Source organism: Cavia porcellus, unplaced genomic scaffold, assembly GCF_034190915.1.
Source record: "Cavia porcellus strain 051 isolate PalLab524CR breed Dunkin Hartley unplaced genomic scaffold, mCavPor4.1 scaffold_2, whole genome shotgun sequence".
NCBI classification, from domain to species: Eukaryota; Metazoa; Chordata; class Mammalia; order Rodentia; family Caviidae; genus Cavia; species Cavia porcellus.
Genome location: NW_026947485.1, coordinates 128843007 through 128862681, shown reverse-complemented (window position 1 = coordinate 128862681; position 19675 = coordinate 128843007). Strand labels below are relative to the sequence as shown.

The 19675-nt window shown below is 47.5% G+C and overlaps 2 protein-coding genes across 15 annotated transcripts in view; one reads left to right on the top strand and one right to left on the bottom strand.

Moving 5' to 3' along the window:
- Window positions 1-735: 735 nt before the first annotated feature.
- LOC106025699 (uncharacterized) overlaps window positions 736-19675 on the top strand; it is a 142435-nt gene continuing 123495 nt past the window's right edge. For 13 of the 14 annotated variants that reach the window (XR_010046416.1, XR_002789110.2, XR_002789108.2 and 10 more), the window contains exon 1: window positions 736-3026. The gene's annotated coding sequence lies outside the window, so the exon portion shown is untranslated. Of the gene's footprint in view, window positions 3027-4434; window positions 19584-19675 lie in introns of those variants that run through there. The other variant, XM_063245348.1, reaches the window with a different exon arrangement.
- On the bottom strand, window positions 791-4550 carry LOC134475286 (uncharacterized). The gene is made up of 2 exons (XM_063245349.1): window positions 4020-4550; window positions 791-3393 (listed from the first exon to the last, which is right to left on the bottom strand). Exons 1-2 carry the CDS (start codon window positions 4510-4512, stop codon window positions 3077-3079), a joined length of 810 nt encoding a protein of 269 aa, XP_063101419.1. The 5' UTR covers window positions 4513-4550; the 3' UTR covers window positions 791-3076.

Genomic DNA, 19675 nt, shown 5'->3' with positions numbered 1-19675 from the left:
ACACACACACTCACACACACACACTCGCGCACACACTCGCTCACCGCGCCGGGCGCCCGCCGGCCGCTCGGGCTACGCGCAGCAGCAGCAGCAGCGCGCGGGCTGAGCCGACATAGAGGAAGCGGCGAGGGCGGCGGCGGCGGCGGAGCGGGAGCACGAGCCGGAGCCGGAGCCGGAGCCGGAGCCGGAGCCGGAGCAGCCGGAGCGGGAGGAGGAGCAGGAGGTCGCGGCTGCAGGCGCCGCTGGAGCAGCGGCGGCCGCGAGCGCCGCTGGAGGAGCCGGGGCCCGGGCCGGAGTGCGCGTCGGAGTCGGGGCCGCAGCCCGAGCGCGCGGCGAGGCCGGGCCGCCCGCGCCGCCGCCGCCGCTGTCCCGGCGGGAGCCCTCGCGGGGCGCGAGCGTGCGGGGAGCGGTGGGCTGAGCCGAGCCGGACGCGGGGCGAGGCTGGCGGCGGCGATCAGGGCGCGCGGGTGTCGGGGGGCCAGGTCCAGGGCCGGACGCAGCCAGCCATTCAGGAAGGCAGCGCTGGAGAGCGGGAGGCAGCCGGCGAGGAGGATCACACACTTTGCTCTTTTTGTTGTGCCGGTGGCGCCGGGCTCTCGCTGCCTTCTTCTTTCGGGAGGTGACGGAAGGGGGAGAAAAATGCGAGATAATTCACGCCGGCGACGAATTCACAGCGAGATAGGAAAAAATTTAAAAATCAGAAGAAAATAATTGCAAAATTAAAAACAGGAAAAAAGGAAAAAAGAAAAAGCGAGAGAGACATCCAAAGTAGGTCGAATAAATAATCCTCTTCTTTTCCTTTCTTGCTGCTTCTTCTGCTTCTTCTGCTATAACACACAGAGCTAGTTAAAAAACCCTGGAGATCGCCCAAAAATGTTCTTTTTTTAGTATTTTAAATAAGTGCTCTTCAGCCGGGAACCAACACCCTCCCTCCCAAAAAATCATATATGTATAAAATAACGATAAGAATACGAGGGGTGCTCCTCCTCCTCCTCCTTTTTTTTTTTTTTAAGTTTAGTCTTCTCTCCTCTGCAGGAATGGAGTAAAAGAGACAAGGAGGAGGGAGAGAAAGGAGAGGAAGAAGGAGAAGAGGGGAAACTAGTAAAATATGTAAGAAAAGAGAAAGGGGAGAGAGGAGAGAGGGAGCGAGAAGAGAGGGCGAGAGGGAAAGAGAGAAGAGAGAAGAGAGGAGGGAGAGGGGAGAGAGAGAGAGGAGAGGAGAGAAGAAGAGAGGAAGAGAGAGAGGAGGGAGAGAGAGAGAGAGAGAGAGAGAGAGAGAGAGAGAGAGAGAGAGACCCAAAAATTGAATGCGTTTAAACGGGAGGACTCGCAGAGCAGTGTTTCCGAAAGGGGGATCTGCGCGAATGTCTGTATATAGTGAACTTTGACACTACTATTGAAACTGACACGTTTCTATGGAGATCGCTGCCTTATATGGAGCTCGTGTCAAGGAGCCAAGAGAAGGGCTGCTGGCAACTGATAATCAAAGGCGACTGACTGGTCAGAGCCCTGAATCGGGGGGAGAGAGAATGGGAGGCTAAGGTTAGCCAAGCCTCCTGCACGCCATTGGCTGGCGAGCCCCTCCCCCTCCTCTTTTTCTTTCTTTCTTTTTTTTTCTTTTTTCTTTTCCCCTCCCTCTTAGCTACCTACAGTCTGGGATAGCGAGGGGAGGAGGAGAGAAAGTAGGGGGGGGGGGAGCTGCTTCTGACAAGCGCAATTTACATGGAGATCGCCCTGCGCTGCTATTTACTCTGAGACCTGATTAGTATGGGTCGTCTATGGTCACACACACACACACACACACACACACACACACACGCCCCAGAGGGGGAAGGGTTGACGAGGGGGAGAATGCCTTGCGATGGGAAACAGAAGGAGAAAAAGAAGATGAAATTATTTCTATTCTGAAAAGTTTTTAAAATTAGATTTTGTGAGCGTGAAAAGAGTCATTGAAAATGTTGGTTGGGGGGGACATTTCAGTGGGAAAGCAACCCCTCCACTTTAGTGATCTGCGAAATAGACTGGATTTGGATTGTTTTCTTCTTTCACATGTTATACATAACCCTAGTCTGGATTCTGCTCATTTTGTGTCATTTTTTTTTCAGAATAAAGGTAGCGTCTCCCTATTTTTTGATCCAGAGTGTATTTTGGTTTTGAAGGATTAATTACGACAATGCACACGAGTGAAATTTGCAAGTATTGCCACGATTTGGAACTGAATCAGCGGTTCCTTTTTCATCCCAAAGATAATTTTAAAATAAACTTTCCAATTAATCTGGCTTTTCCTTTAAAAAAAATTCCAGGCTCTTCCAAACTCCAAACAATGCTTCCATAATTATTAATAAAACAGTAGTAAGTCTTCGCATCGTGGCGGGGTGCGTTAGGGAGGCCAAGTCGGAGTCCTAGGAAAAGAGCAAAGGAAGGAGGAGAGGGGGAGGAGAAGCAGAGAGCGAAGGAGAAGGAGAGGGAGAGGGGCCGCTGCCCGGGAGGGGGCTGGAGGCTGAGACCCCGATTCCCGAAGGTGATTGGTCGCAGGAGGAGGGGCCGCGGGAGGAGCGGGTCCCGCCGCCGGGCCTGCAGGAATCGCTGGCTCCGGCTGCCACCTAGCGGACGGGAGCCGCTCCCGGGCGGCACTCGGCGCAGTCTCTCCGCCCCTCCCCGCAGGCAGCCTGAGTCTTTTCTCCAAACCAAGACAGCACTTTGAAAATCTTTCAATGGATTTTTTTCCCTTGAAAGATCGTACTGAGGGAAAATGATACTTCTATTAGTTACATATTCTCCAATCCCACACTCGCACCCCCCACCCCCCGTTTGGAGATCGCTCCCCTAGGCAGGCTTGGGCGGGCGCGCCGAGTGACAAAGCCTCCGCTGTCGCTGCCGCGGCCGCCGCCGGGGGTGGGAGCCGCGCTCGCCCGCCCACCCCTCGACTCCGGAGAGCGTAAAAGTTTGTCACAGCTCGCGCGTTCCGAGCTCCAACACGCCCTCGGGTAAAGGTGGAAGTACACGGTCACGCTGTGTTGACAGAGGTAGGGTCGCTGCTGTTGTTCTTACTGCTGTTTTCATCCTGACTCTCACTTTAAATCTCGCCAGGTAGGGGTTTGGGAAGCACAGCGCGTTTGGGGTAGGTTTTGCGCCCCTTGGTCTTTCCTACCGTGCAAGTCGGGAGTCTGAGACAGCTTAGTGACAAGCGAAGATTTTTTTTTTTAAGAGCAGAATAAAGGCTTTCTCCTGTCGGCCCCACAACCCCTTCAGCTCGAATAATGGAGAGATTGTCGCTCACTCTGCTCGCGGCGGTCCATTGTATGCAGCTGATAGCGAGGAGCAGACCGGAGGTGGCGGGGCTCCTGGCCCTGGCCCCGGCCCCCTGTGCCCAAATACACGCGCTCACGTCTCCTAGGCAGGGAAAAGGTGAAAGGAATTTGATTAAAATACAGGGAGGGAGGAGGGTTGGTGAGAGGGACCGAGGAAAGAAAGAAAAAGAATCAATTTGTATACACATTCTACATTTTACTACGCGTGCAGTCAGAGGCAGGGAGTGGAGAGCCCAGGCAGCAGGCTGGTGGCTGCAGATGGAGAGGGAAAGGCGCAGAGAGGCGGAGAGGGCGGGCGAGCGCCGAGGCATCCGGGCCCCTGCTGGACGCCGGGTGCCCCGGGCCAGCCACCTCGGACCCCGGACCGTGCGTCGTGGGCACCAGAAGCGAGACTCGCCAGAGTCGGGCCACAGCAGGCAAGTAACACCGTGACGATCGTTTCTTTTGAACTTGGGTTTGGTAAGCCACCAAGCAGGGAGGCAGACCCGGCTTGCACCGCCTCCCGCCGAGGCTGGGGCTGGAGTGTGGCCGCCCGCGCGGAACCAGAGAACTTGCCTCTGGGCCTGCTCGCGCGCGGCCCTGGCCCCGGCCTGGGTCCAGCCGCGGCGCCTCCCTGGAGGGGAGAATCCGCTGGCCCCGCAACAACCCGAATTCAAACCAGGTTTCTCCCCACCCTGCCCCCCGCGCGCTCTTCCCCAGCTCCCGCACCGCGGCAGGCAGGGGCCTCGGGTTGGGACCCGCAAGTTGGGCATCGCCTGGCGGTCCCCGCCGGTGACGCGGAGCTGGCTGGCCTCTGTGCTCGCGTCTCGCCTGCTGCGCCGGGCACCCGGCGAGCTCGGCTCAGCCGCCCACCTGCGGGCGCCGTTTGTAACGGGATTCCCTGAAGGAACGCAATCGATGGCCGCCTGTTTGATGTGGGCGATAGTGTCAGCGGATTAAAGGGGACTTCAAGGCGTTTTCCCCAGCAGAGAACCTGCGGCGGCGGCGGGCGGCGAGAGCTGCGCCAGGATGCGGAGCCCTGCAGCCGGGCCAGACTCCTCGCGCCGCGGCAAGCGGGCTGGGGCGGGGAGGGGGGGTCGCCTCCCAGGGGTAGGGACCGAGGTGTGTGTGCGTGTGTGTGTGTGTGCGTGCGTGTGCGTGTGTGTCTCTCTGTGTGTGTGTGTGTGAAACGAAGAGCCTCAATTAAAACCAACAAGAGCATTTTCCTTGGTGTTGGGCAGGGGCGGGCGTTTGCGTCAGAGGGCGCGCAGGGCGGGCGCGCGGGGCGGGGGCAGACGCGGGGGACCGCGCCCGGGGGCTGGGTGGCTCGGCACCAGCTAGTTTGGTCTGTCAGGGCTGATGGGCTAAGGCCCTACCGGCAAGGGCAGGGCAAGGCCAGCTGAGCCTCTGACCCAGCAGTGGCGCCCACCACCACCGCTGTGGCCCCTCCCCGCTTCCAAATTTGCAAAAGGCCCCTAGGACCCGGCGTCACCCTGCATTGGGGAAGCGGGGCCTTCAAGGCCTCTGGAGAGACCACTGGCTCCTCTAGAAAGCAAGGCCACAGTACAGTCCTCAATGCAAGCCCTAGGAGTGGGGGTGGGCAGCTAACGGTGGCGGGCTCTGAGCAGCCAAGCTCTTGGGGTTTCAGAGGGGAGCTGTAGTTGCTCCTTCGCGCGACTGAGCCCACTTGCTCGCCTGAGGGAGGCCTGGAAGAAAATTAGACTTCGAGAGGAGGAAGCTGTCCCTTTCCGGTACTCGTTGGGTTCCAGGAACACTTGGCTCTCTCTCTTCGGGTCCTATTGCCCCAGCCGCAGTGGCACACCCCCAGAGCGCCCCACTTGGGCCACAGCTCAGCCATCAGGATAATGGCTTCACTGAAGGGACTTTGAGGGGTCAGCCCAGGTCCTGGACAGTTCTGGCTTTCTCTCTTCAAGCCTGTGGTTTAATCTTGGTCCAAATTGGCACAGTCGTTCTGGGCCCAATTCATCTCACACCCAATCAATAGATAACGGTATCTGTTGTTGGGCAGGACACCTAATAGAAAAGTGATCATATTTTTTAAGGGTACCCTAGTCTCCAAACTGTGAAATTCCACACACATTTCCAGGCATGCTCAGTTGCAGGAGCAGAAAAAGCAGTAGCAAATTGTACCCTTTTTTTCTACCTTCTTCTCTTCTCTAAATTTCCATCCTTACCCCACCCCAGATCCGGAAAGAAAGTGAAACTGGACATAGTTCTTGGACTCAGACCCATAGTGGCCCTTGCTTTAGCACCATATCCTAGGCAGCCAGCCAGACCACTCCCCCACCACCTTGCCCTCTCCAAAGTTTCTCTCCTGGCTAGGCCAGTCTGGGCAGTAGCAGGACCTGGAGATGGCCTGGGCTTCCAGATTTTCTTTCTGGGAATTCCCTTTGCGTTTCTAGTCTTTACAGACTTTGTCAGCACACAGGATGTCTCCAGTGTGAATCCCTCCAAAGGCGAGGAGGAGGTACCCTCCACTTAGGGAGAGGCCTTGTGCTGTAAGATTACAATACCTTTGTGGGCTGCTAGCATCATGGCTGGGCATCAATCACTTTTTGAAAGACCTACCACACAACACTTGATCTCTCCTCTGGACAGCCAGCAAGTAGCTGTGATCCGGTGGGAAAGGGAAAGAAGTAGAAATCTGTGGCTGCAAACACAACACTGACTTGTGTTCCAGGCCCCAGAGCCTTGATCGAAGCAGCCTTTTTAGCCCATTAACACCCAGTCGCCCCTCCACATCTTCCTTACAAGGAAGAAATTAGTGAACCATTCTTCACTAATCCTGTGCCTCTTTGATATTGGTATTTTGCGCTCCTGAAAGCCATGGATCATTCATTTTGGCTTTTGTGTAAGTCACACTGAACAAAGGTGGTTTTGTACAATCATTTTCTAAATCTAGTCAACAAACCATAGGACTCTGCAGATGAACAGATATGTATAGAAAATTCTGTTGCATACCTCCTCCTTACCCATAAGTCGTTAAAATGCTATTATTTTGTTTAAAGAGAGCATAGGACAGAAACAATTCTGATTTATCTAAGTTGTCACCATGATGAACAAGCCCATGATCACTGGGAATGCGGTCAGTTCCTCTGATGTTAACACAGACGTTTCCGGAAAAGTTTATTTTATAGATATTGAATCAATTAGCCTCCCTTAGCATGAGATTAAGGTGAGGAGTCATATAGTTGAAGGTACTTTTAAAAATGGTCTTGCATAGATCTTTTAGAGGAAAGATTAAGAAAGGCAAGAGAATGTTCACTTAGAATTTTGTGATGCTAAAACCCAAACCAAAACACAGATAAGGTTACAGTACAGCTTGCAAAACCTCCCTGCATTTCTTGTGCTCCTGTCAGTCTGCACTGGGACTCAGGGCAGCTATGGAAAGTTTTGCCTTTGTCAGAATGAAAGCCAGCTTGGAGAGGCTGGGAGCTGGGCTTCTGTGTGACTGTGTGCTCTCAGCCTCCCCATGTAGTTGAGTGACCCCTGGACCCTACTGCTCACTGCCGTTCTGCAGCCCAAGCATTTCTTCTTTGTCACTTTTGGTTTGAAAAGCTCAGAGATAAGTGCTTTACTAAATAAGTGGGTTAGTTATTGCTTTTTCTTTTCCTCCTTCCTCAAACTGGCCATTTAAAACACATGTTTTGGAAAAGAGCGATAAGGGAGAACTTTCCTCATATCCTTGGGTTTCCAGTGAGAAGACTCAGGAGGAACAGCCACCTGAGAAGGCAGGACAGCAAGCACTGACCTTTGGGTGCAAATCAAGCCTTTTTAGAGAAGCAAAAGTGACAATCATTCATAGGATATTAGGAAAGCTAGAGTCAAATATATGTGTGTGTGTGTGTGTGTATATATATATATATATATATATATATATATATATATGAAACCAAGTCTTGGCTTTCTAAATGCACTTATGCAAAAGTAAAGAAAACTGGAGACCTTTATGTTACAAAATATATTTCTTTAGCTTAAATGTCCAATATGAGTGAAGAATAATGGCATAGCTATTCTTCCTAAGGAAAATGGGTTGGGTTTGGATGAAAAATTGAAGTTTTGAAGTGAGTTTGAAGGTTGTTTGAGTACCCTGACAATAAAATCAACTGCACTATACAATCATTTCCCTTAATAGTTACCTGTCAGAGCACTTACTTCTTTTACTACAGGATTAGTCCATCAGAAGTAGACCTGAGTTGGGCGTTTCACGGACTAAAGACTGCTAGAAGTGTTTTAAGTCTTTAATGTCCCGTCCCTCACTGCTTATGACATAAACTGGCTGGAAATTTTTGGCTGGAAGAGCCTGCAGATCTGCTGATAGCTACAGTTATACTGTGATTATATTTACCTATTAGTGTGTTGATCTAAATAGCACACCTAACATTTTCTTCTGAACTGTCAGTGGAAAGATATGTTTATTACAGTGTCCTCCATCACTGAAGAGAGAGCTTTGGGCAAAGCTTAAATGAAAAGGAATGAGCATAGTACACCACTGATACAAACTACACAGGAACAGTAAATAATTACGCCCTTTGCTATGCTGTGGACATTTTATTTACCCATTTCAGAGGTGGAAAATGAATGTACCTCATCTATGGGAGGAGTTAATAAAGTATTCCAGATGCATGATTTAACAAAACTCAGGGATAGTTCTATGTTTTATTGTTAACCCCTTGCATGAAATCTTCTGAAGCTGAAAATCGAAAGGAAAGGCTTTTGTGTCAGTTGACCCTTGGCTATTCTAGGGCTCAGGTTGGTGTGAAAGGGATGAGGAGGTCACTTGAAATCTCCTTTTCTCTACTCTTATTTTCTCTCTGGATCAGCAACTTTGAATAGACATCATCTAATCGCTCTTAATGGAAAGAAACTATGGGAGCAACAAAAATGCCTTTACTCTAGAAGCAGGCACATGTGTGCGGACAGCTAGGGAGCCTGCATAGCACCGTGCCTGGGGATTTTTCAGCACGAGTGACTGTACATATATAAATATTTCTCAGGATTTCTCGATGGGATGGGTGGGTGATTTTGCACTTTATGCATGAGTGTGTTTACATAGCTACATTCATATTCTCTACCAAGTCCAGGTGGTATCTGGCTGATGTTTTCTTCACCTGTTCTTGTCCTCTCACTTTCTGGCCATGTTTAAGTGCTAGGGAACAGCAACAACAAAAAAGCAAATAAGTGAAGACGAAATGCATAGCCTTTTGGAGAAGTCATATTATTTCCTTTCTGTTTTCAACTGGAAGTCACACGTGAGGGTTTCTCTTCAGAGAGTAAAGATGATGAGGCGGTTGGGAGGTAACAGGGTAAGATGAGACCTTTATCTTCTATTTCCCTCTAAGATCCCCCCCTTTTGAATTAAATTAGTTAAAACACAAAAAGTAAGCAGAAAATGAGGGCCTAACATGGAGCGATTTAAAAGGTTTTATTTTTTGCTCTAGATCTTATCTCTAAACCCTTGAAGCTGAGCAATTAATTATAATTTGGTTTGAAAATAGATTATTTTACTAAGTCTTGTGCTGACTACACATCATTCAAGTTGTCTTGCTGAGCATTGCTGCATTTATTTTAAAAAAGAAATGTGGGTATTAAATATGAATGGGTACCCAGGAAAACGATATTTGATTTCTAGGACTAGAACTGTGCTGAGCTTTACCTCCTACCCTGCCACGTTCTTCTGAGTAAAATTCACATTGCTCCCAGAGCCTGGGACACTTTGCTATAAATTCCTTTAAGGAAATACTTGGTTACCAGGGTTACACGTTCTCATCTCAGCCTGTCAGCCCCTCTGCCCCCAGATTCCAGATCTCTTGGCTAAGGCTGGGACCTTGAGCCCCCCCACCCTACCCCAGCATGCGGGAAAATCTCAGTTCCAGTTAGAGGATGGGTGGGGGAGGATTAATCCCTCTTTAACTCCTCTCCTTCCCGCCCTCAATTCTGAACCCCAACTGATATATTTCCTAATGAATAGGCACATAGGAGCCGCCCTGTCCAATAAAGATTAAATTAAGTAGAAGAATCCCAGCCACTGGATATTTGGAAGCTCCGGTGGGGCGTCAAACCGACGTTTAGCACATTTTTTCCACTCACTGTGCACAAATTCTGGACCTGTTGGGATTAACTCAGGAAGAAAGGAAGGAAGGAAAGAAGGAAGAAAGAAAGGAGATAGAGAGACAGAGAGAGAGAGAGACAGAGAGAGAGAGAGAGAGAGAGAGAGAGAGAGAGAGAGAGAGATCTGGGGAAATGTGGCATTCTGCTCGGAGCAACAGAAGGCAGGAGCAGGGCTTCCTGACCTATTTTGCGCCCCCCCCCAAACCACTGCCCTGAGAATTGGAGGCTCGCTCTTCCAGCCAGGGTTCAGAGCTGCCAGGGTGTCGTTTGTGTCTGTCCCTTAGGAACAGTAGGGTGGCCCCAGGTTATGAGTGGGTACAAGGCTAGAGGAGCTTTCAGAACCCAAGTGCTTTCTTTGTGGTGGTTTCTTTTAAATAAAGGTTCTGGCAGCATAAACTGAGCAATTTCTTCTGCTTTTTGCCTAGCAAGAAAAACAAAGTCTCCCTCCGCTGTTGGTGGTCAGTGCGCTGGACACTGACCTTGAAGCGGAGGTATGATATGGTCCCTCCTCCCCTGGAGACATCCTGGCCCCCAAATCTCAGCTATCTACTCCCACCTGCTCCCCTAGTCCCTGGGCACACTCTGGAGAGGCAAAAGGCAAGTCCCTTCGTGGTGAAGGCTTGTCCAAGCAAATAGAAGACTGAATAAATTAACCTCAAACCAGCTAGTTGGGGTGTAGTAGTTTAGCAGGACTAATTGCAGACGATGTAGCTGAAATGACTTTTCCAATTAGCTGCTGGTTGGAGTTTAGTTGGAGGAACTGTCAGCTCCAACGATGGGTAATTGCTTTATTGCTCACAAAACTATCATCTATTTAGAACATATGTGCTAATTACTCTGGATGGGCGTCGAAAAAGAGACCATAAATCTAATAGCACTTAAAAAACTCTATGGTGCTTGTAAGCAACGCCAGTGCCTTGCCCAGTATCTCCCAGCCAGGTCGGTGTGATAGATGGTTGTCTTTCAGGAAAGCGAAGGTTGGGCGGGGAAGGCACCCTGGGGAGGTTCCGGTCCAGTCGGGTGCTGAGAGCTGACGCCCTGCGAGCTTCCCTGAGGGGATAAATCACTGTCATCGCAAGCAGTCCTATCTTTAACTGCGCACTTGTTTTTTTTTTTTCCCTCATCTTCGAAAAAGACTACTTTAGAAATCTTTTAATTGGATTATGCTGGGAAATTAATCTCCTTTCGCCTTGGCTAAATTTATTGTGGCCAATGTCAGCAGTAGAGCCCTGTAATGGCAGTGAGGGCCCTGGCCCCCTTTTTCCTTCCTTCCTTCAGGCTCCAGAATCTCCCAACTTCAAGTCCTCCAGAGTGGCTGTGGTAGGAGAGGTGGAAAGCCACGTCTGGCTAATGGCCCCAGAGGGCCTGAGTGCACCTCCTTTGTCCTAGGCTTCACCCCCAGCTCTCTAGCTCCACACCCAGCATCTCCACACGACCCCACCTTTAGCCCCCAGTAGTTCTGGGTTCCGAGACTCTGCTGCTGAGGGGTTAGGAAGAGGAGGATTGTCGGCCAGACTCCACAGTTCGCCCTTTTCTCCCCGTGCCTTCTCCCTCTGGTCTCCCAGCAGGAGCGAGGCCTCAAGGACATTCCAAGTTTGTGCGCAAAAAACGCACAGCCTTCTTTTGGCGTCCTCTCTAGCATAACTGGAGGGACACTTCCCACTGGAGTGCAGAGAGCTTAGGCTGAGGCTGGGACAGGGCCCTGTCAATCCTCCTGATGCCTCGAGCACCAGCCCAGCGTCAGGCAGCGGCCTCTCTCCCAGTCCCGCTCCCCGCGCCGGCAGCCTGGTGCCACGCGGTTCCAGCTGTCTCTGGAAGCCAGGGTCGGGCCCTGTTGGCCTGGCTTCTCAGCGGGAGATAGCAACATCTGCCTGAAATGGGACACCTACTTTTGCAGCTCAATTTAGCTCTTAATAGCAGTCCTCTGAGGTGTGGTTAATTGATGGGGATAAAGGCGTAATGACTTGACGGGGAGATGCCAATGATCCCCTAATATACTTTTAAAAGAACAACAGTCACCTCAAACACCGCGAATCCTTCCTCGGTGGGAGGTGTAGGTAAGGGAAAGGCAGGGATCTGACACTTGGGCAAACAGCACTCGTGCTGTTGATCGCTGCAGGGGTCAGAGCGAGGTGAGCCCAGCTCTCAGGGCCTGGGCAATTGGGAGCCACCAGAGCACGCAGGGCGGGCTGACCAGGGATTTTTCGGTATATGCAGGGAGGGACCTGGAACCGGCTGAGCTAGGACTGGCAAATGACCTGGCCGACTGACCAGAAGGTGCCCTGAGCTAAGGAAGATGCTCTACCATTTTATCCGGCCTCTCCTGCGCCGGTCCACAAGGCCCGCCTCCCGGACCAGAGCTCCTCTCGTTGCCTATCCGGAGCGAAAGGGCCAAGTGGCCGCGCTCCGCAGTGGGGTCCAAGCGCCAGGAATGGCAGCACGTATGTCTTTGAGAGTGCACTATGTGTGCTCGCGAAAACCGTCCCCAGAAGCGCAGCTGGACCACAGCAGCCTTGAGCACGTGGCCGACTTTGGGCAGGGTCTGCCGGGAACCCTGGGGCCCATCAAACTGGGATTTACCTGCGCTGGCGCAGGGGTCTGCACCACCCCTTCATAGAGTCCTCCTGGTTCTCCCCTTTGCACCTTTCCTGTCTCTGGCCTGGTTTCCCTTTGCTCAGTTCTAATTGAGTCTCCAGAGGGTCAAAGGAATGTTTTATTGGGCTTAGGCACAGTATTTAAAACAAGCACAGAAAAGCAAAGAAAAACTGATCGCCTGTCTGGTGGGTGAGGGCAACCCTGCAGCATACAGGCAGTGGAGACCCTGAAGTTATTTTATGCTTTGGAGAAGGGTTATCTTAGTGCTTCAGGTTTTGGCTCCCTCCGGAAGTGGAAGGAAAAATGGCCCCAGTTCCCGCCCATATTTCACTGCATTGAGAGATCGCAGGTTTTAGGGCTGCAGCTATTGTCTACCTTTCTCCTGCAGCCTACATCACAGGGATGAAAGCGTCCTAGGAAACTTAATCGCCCCAAACCCTCTTGCAGAGGAGCAGACGTCTTTGCCAGGTGGGAGAGCTTCGAGACCGAGGGATTGAAGACATGCAGTTAAGAGTCTCAAGGCCAAGAGTGGGCTTACCTCGGTGTGGTTACTTCCCTCATTCTGCTAACTCCGTGTGCTTCTGCCCTGGGTGGGTTTCTAGGAAATCAAACCTACTGTTGCTTAGCGATTGAGCTCCTGACTCCTTTGCGGTCCCAGGCCATCAAGGTTCAGGGGTGTTGCATGGTCCTCGTGCCCCTCAGAGGCAGGGACAAGGCCCCAAATCCGAATTTGTTCTCTGATTTACTAGAGTGGAGCCAGGGACCTGCGGGCAGGTTCCCCTGGTAACGTAGGCAGAGGTTTCCCTGAAAGGCAGAACGCCTAGGGTCACCGAGGTCCCCAGGAGTCCACCTGCGACCTCCATGCGCACGGCTCTGGCGCTGTGGGCTCCCGGGGCAGCGTTGGCCCTAATTCCAGGCCTATCCCGCTACTAGATAGGGGGATACACTACACTTTGCATCCCTCACTTCACAGAGGTGCTTCCTTGCCAAGGAATTCTTCAACTCAGAATAAGGATCTCTGGCGGGACCCTTCCGCTCTCTCCCCAGGAGCGCATGAACTGCGACCCGAGCATCGCACGGCTCGAGCAGCCTCTGTTGGCGAGGCCCAGGTCCAGGCGCACAGCCTGGCGCGCGGGGTGATGGCCCGGTGCTCGACCCAGGTGCAACGCCCGGGGCTGCAGAGGGACCCCGGCGGCGGGGGACATTATCAGACAGCAGGAGGCCGCGCATTTGCCAGCTCTGAAGGGCAGCACTCAGCGGGCGCGCGGTGGTGACAAAGCGGAGCCTGCGCAGGAGACTCAAGAAGGAAACCAGGCCCGGCCGTGGGGTGGCGCACGCTTCCCGAACCCCAGGCCAGGGCCCCGGGTCGGCGCTGGCACTGTGCATGCCCCGGGATCAGCACCGCAAAGCTGTCGGAAAAGGGCCCGGCGGGGTGTGAACCCCCTACCCCTCCGCCCAGCTCTGTAGGGATCTGGGACCCACAGTTCAACGAAGCCGCTTTCGCGCGTCCTCCCCGCTGCGCCCCGGGGCCTCTCACCTCTGGCGGTGGGGGCGATGGGACGGTTTGCTAGGTCTTGGGCAGCCAGTCTTTTTCAGGCACTGGGTTGGAAGGGGTAGGAAGTAAGGCCTGGCACTGGGCTGGAGGATCTTCAACCTGAGTTTTTTGCTTTTACTGTTTTAAGAAGCCGGAAAAGCCAATGAGAATTCACTTTGGGGACTTTGAGGCTTAATTAAAAAAAAAAAATCATCTACAAGCACAGGAAAGCTGTTGTGTTGTCCACTAAAATTTAAAAAAAATCTTGGAAGATCTACCGTATCTCAAGAATTTTCCCAGAGACTTATTTACAATCTCTCAAGTTAGAAGAGTTGGTATGTACAGCACCACCTACACTGCACAGTATCTCCCTGCAGACGGGGCTGGAGGGGCGGAAATACCATCACCTCTCAGCACTGATTGCCAGGAACCGGTGCTCCAGATGTTGCGCTGGAGACGCCTCCAGTGTGAGCAGGTAAAGTGAAGAGTGACATCGTTAACAGAAAGCATCTAATTAACAATGACTTCATTTGATTGAAGGGATGAAGAAGGCTTTTTAAATCAATCCAGATTCACTGGCCTAAGCTCGGCCAATTTATGAATATGGAGCCCGACCGGGTCTGCTTTCTCTCAAAGATGTCATCTCAGAGGTAATAGCATAGGTGAAGTCATTTGGTTACACCGTGGAAACTTTTATAGGGCCTTCCTTGGGAATTTAATTCAGGGCTTCTTCATTTTATTAGGAACAGACTGACTCCATCAACGGGGCTGTCCCTTTTCAGAGGCAGGACTGCTTGAAGCAATTAGGTTCACCAATTAGCATAGTTTTACTGACCCCAGCAGCAGCTCGGATCTTTACATTATCCATTCTTCAAAGTCAGGGAGAGACCTGCGCAACGTGCTTCCCAGGCGGCCAGGCTGGGGGAATAAACAGCGCACAGTACAAAGGTTTCTAGCACGTCGGAGGGTATTTTTGCACCCTTCTGATCCCTATAGGATCACCATACAAGGCACACATGTAAACTCCTTTGGTTGTATTTTGGCGGAATTTCTTTTAAGGAAATAACTTTTCTCACTTTGCTTCTGACCTGTGTCCTATAGTGATCCTATAGAAAGTGTTACAGTTCAGAGAGAAGTCACTGGTGAGCTCTCAGAAACCCTGTTGGGTGACCGGGTAAAGGGTCAAGCCTGCCCACCTATGGGTACCTCAACACCTGTGAGAAGAAACCAGAGGTGTATAGGGAAATATGTCATTTTTCTCAATTTTGAAGGTGCACCTACAGATTTATGCTCCAGTACTTCACTGTAAGCTCTATCAGCCAGTGACGGATATCTTTAGTAAAGGAGAATGGCTGATAAGAGAAGAAAAGCCCAAGTTCAAGTCCAGCTTGGGTATGCAACTTATGAACAGCAAGAACCTGTTCAAAACCCAAACAAACAAGCAAGAAAACAACAGCAAAAGCCGCCACCACCACCAAAACCTCAGCAAGTCTGGATCCCAAAGCAGTCTGGGAAAGAGGTTTTGCTTTGGCCACTGTCTTGGATAGTGAAATTTACATGGCTATGTCCCTCTCTGTCCCCTAATGTATATATATTTCTCTGTAAGATTTCACTAAATTAAATGGCTGACAGTTCATCAGTAGCAGCAACAATGTAATTCCCCTAACCTTATTAAATCAATAAATACTAGATTCATGCATTGAATTAAAAATGCACCAGCATGGCCAGGAATTGCAATCGCATGGCTGCAGACTTTGGAATCCAAGGTGCCACTCAGAAATGGTTAGCATTTATTTTAATCTCTTCTTCTATTTCAGGTCTATTTAGATATTCTGGGATTTTCACATTTTAGGGACTATTGTGATAGTTTTCTAAAAACTAATTCTTCACTTTTAACTCTAGAAGTGAGGCATGCATTGAACAAAAGTAATGCACCTTGACTTTATAGTTCTTGTTATTAATTTTCATCTAGGGACTATTCTTCTGCTTAAAATGTCTTCTTCTAGTAAGACATAGGTGCAAACATTTCCACATAGTATAAATAAGTTCACATGTAATGCTTTGTACAAGTATAAACAAATATATACACTTAATGTGAGTATTGTATGTTGTTTTACATTGGTTATCAGTTTACTTAAAAATCACATTTAATTTATCTTTTAGCACTCTCAATTATGTCATAAACCAAATAATTACTTATCACTTGCAAACTAGCTATTTATAAACTGGTCTTCTAGTTGAGATTTATAGCACAAGAAATGAAATTTAAAAATTCAAGTATTTAAACTACATAATATCTAGGACATATGTATATCTCAAATGTTACATTGTGTGTGTGTGTGTGTGTGTGTGTGTGAATAGATACCTCAAATGCAGTTTTCCAGGAGTTATTTAAATTGTATATTAGTAGGTGAAATTATCATTAGTTGCCACTGAAAAAAGGGAAATGTATAATTCCTGAAAGTTTGACACAAAAAATAATATTGCTCTATCCATTTATTTGATGAATTAATGATGTTAATTTATTTAAAAAATTCATTCCTTATTGATGTCAGCCAGCAAATATTGTACTGAATTCTCTAGATATAGTCATTGGCCCTTGGGTTCACCACACTGTAGAAGAAAAATCTTTATTTGACAAAATAGGCAATCAACTGAAATCTATCCGCTTTAAATAAACTGATTCTTCAGTATTTTCCCAGTGTTGGTGTAAGTTGTTGTCTGTGATGTCCCCCAGGGCTCTTCCCTCTGCTCCCTGATTTGGTATATAAAAGCAGCTCTGAATGATGGATTACTGTGTCATTGCAGCCAGGGAAGGATTAATTTGTTTCATTGATTTCTCTTTAGGCAGATTGCCAGAATTTGCTGCTTCCCACCTTTCTTCAAGACTTCTAGAAGTAATAGACAGTAATGGCCTAAGACAAATCAGCTCCTTCTTGTAAAAACAGAATCAGGAAGCTAAGAGTCCTAGGAAAGCCATGGAAAACTTTTTGTTTGCACACCAGGGAGAGAGCAATTAATAAACTACTTCTCTGCTTTAGAAATATTTTTAATTGAAATATTTCTGAAATCGATGGTACATAAAACCACATACTAGTAGGTTGTAAGTAAGCATTTATTATGCTCATCTCATAAAAACATTTCCTAATTTGCAAGGATCTTATTTAACAAGGAGAAGAATGTATAATCCATGTGATTGACAAATCTTTTCTATTTTGTTCTAAATTTTGGGGTCAAATAATATTTCCACAGAGCTTTGAGTCAGTTTACCTGTATCTATAGGAGTACTTGAACCAGAGAATTTTAAGAAACTTTGGACAGTGATCAGGAGTATCTAAACATAGAAATTTAACTATTTAAAAGCAAATAGCTTTCTGATTAAAAAAATGGCATCTCCTCACAAGAGAATTTTTAAAAATTAGAAATGATTTTTTGTCTATTTTTCTAAACTTTTTTTCTAAGAATTCAACGTAATATAAAAGCTATCATTAAATATATACATTTTTTTCCGGTGCTAGGTATTGAACCCAATGTCTTGTGCATGTGGGGGCCATTCCTCAACATACAGCTGTAACCCATGCCCCAACTGTATGTTGTTTCAGTGTATATATTTAATCACTTTCTACATTAAAATACATTTGTAATTTTTATTAATATACAGTTGTGATGAATAATGCTTTAAATCTTTTATTGTTTCTATGCTTATTATCTTTAATATATTATTAGAAATTATGTGGGCAGAAAGTAAAGATTATTTTTGAAGATTCTTTATATTGCTTGCCTAATTTTTTTCCAGAAAGGTTGTATAAATACATACTGGTAAATAAAAAATTTTCCTCGGTAGAGGCAGCATTCTGATTTATGTGACTGAAGCAAAGAGAACTGAGCAACACTCTTTTCCTTGTATTCTGTAAGCGGCAGTAGCGTTTTGCATATACTTAGTGTCTCAGAAGTATTTCCCCAAACTGCAGATGTGAAATAGGCTGGTTATACAAGTCTATTTGTTTCCCTTCTGTAGTGCTGAAAATTATATTGATTTAATGATCTCAAGTTATACTTTTTATGCAATTAGTTGTGTAGTAAAAACTAATATTGTCATGTGCTAATGTCTTTTTTTCCTCTCTATTGTGCTACGGTAGTTGTCCATGCAATATCAGCAAGTTTGTGCTTTTCTTGTGCTTTGCTGAAAGGAAAAAGGAACATCTGTTTCCATTATATATCTGTATCATAATGATAACAATTAAATAGCTATTATGGTAGTATATAGTAAATATATTTTGCTGAATGACCTATAGAGATATCGGAAGCATTTAGATTTTGCAGGTAGATACTCTGTAGAGGTTTAGAAAGTCCTTTGCTTTCTTGAGTAAATTACTGCAGTTCTTATTTATCTCAGGAAAAACAAACAACATGATTAAACACTAGGCTCTCAGATCTGACTCTTGAATATGTTTCTCTCAGGCGTATGTCTAGAGTACGAATTATTCGACACCTCTCTCAGTAGTGTTAAGTGGGTTTATCATGCTATTAAGCACACTGTTTATTTTGTGTTTCATGCCATTTGTGTAGTTTTTGTGTTTTGCTGAATTGGGAGATGGGAAACAGAGTATATTTTATTTTTTCCCCTAGATTAGAGGAACAGTGGTATTTATTTTTTTTAATGTGGTGCGAAGATTGAAGCCATGGTCTTCACATACTGAGTACACATTTTCCTACTGAACTGCTTCCCCAGCCTCAATATTTACCTTTTAAACTTAGCGGGAGAATGTTTGTAACCACACACAACTTTTTTCATTGATGTTTACAATTCTGGGGAAATAGTTCCATTTATTTTAGCTTTTGGTTAAAGATGTTTTGGTGTTTTATTAGAAAGCTGATTAGAGTTTTATATATTATCAGACAGTTTTATATATATTATAAAATGATTGCATATATTATAAGATGATTATATATATATTACAAAAATATCCATGTATCACAAACCCAGTTTGAGAAATAAAGTGTAACCACTAAAACTGAATCCTGATGGCTTCTTGAAGAGATAACCATCATCTTAAATTTTATATTTATCATACCTTTTATCTTTTAGGTACTTTTTAAAAACATAGCCTAAAATTTGACCTACATGACTTTTTAAAATAAGTGGATTTTTAAATGTCAAAATTATGAATGCTGTTTGAATTCTTTTATTCTAATCACCTATACCTGGGCATGATTCTCTGTTTTACGTGAAGATAATTTTTGATTTCTTTCTAGCCATAATTAAAATTTTTACTACTTCTTGGTTTTCTACATGAAACACAATGAAAACAAATTAAAGGCAAAGACCCACAGAGGTGAGGTAACTTAGCGAGACCAAATAATAAGTCACAGAGTTGCGAATAAAAGCCAGTTCCGTAGACATTGGTGCAGGCACTCTTTGCTTCACTCCACGGTGCCTATCATCCCTGATGATTCAATGTGTGTGTGTGTGTGTGTTTGTGTGTGTATGTGTGTGTGTGTGTGTGTGTGTGTGTGTGTGTGTGTAAGGTGATACCCAGGGCCTACAGCCTAGGCAAGTGCTCTACCTGTGGTTGAGCTACATCCCCACTCTGGAGATTGTTCTTAAGGATAAACAGAACCAGAGAAAGGGAGGGGAGGAAGAAGGTGAAAGAAGGAGAAGAAGAAAAAAAGCGATTTTTTTTCCCTCTCAGAACACTTTTTTTTTTGTTTTTTCCTGACAGGGTCTCACTGTGCAGTTCAGACTGCCTTGAGCTCACTTCATAGCCCAGGCTGGTCTTGAACTCACAGCAATCCTCCTGCCTCAGCCTCCCAAGTGCTGGGATTACAGGCATGAGCCACCATGCCTGGCTATCAGAGCATGTTTTTTGAGGGGGAAAACAATGAATCTATGTCATCCTGGAAGCTTCTTATAGGATGAGAAGACAACATGTTCCCAGGAGTCTGTGACCATTCTGCTGTTTTTGGACTTTTCTGGAAAGAATGGTGGTTGGATATAATATGGCTTTCAATAAGGTCTTCACCTCCTTAAGGTAACCAGACTAAGAAAGTAGGGTTGGGGACAAACATAGCTAGCTGTCTCTTTTCCATGTATATGTATTAAGTTTTGATATTTTGGCAGTTG

Excerpts from the sequence above, each read along its gene's own strand:
- LOC134475286 (XM_063245349.1), bottom strand. The coding sequence starts at position 4,512 with ATGCTCTTGTTGGTTTTAATTGAGGCTCTTCGTTTCACACACACACAC. Across the intron at positions 3,394-4,019 it reads CGAGGCCCCTGCCTGCCGCG|GAGACGTGAGCGCGTGTATT; the intron begins GTGCGGGAGCTG and ends TTCCCTGCCTAG.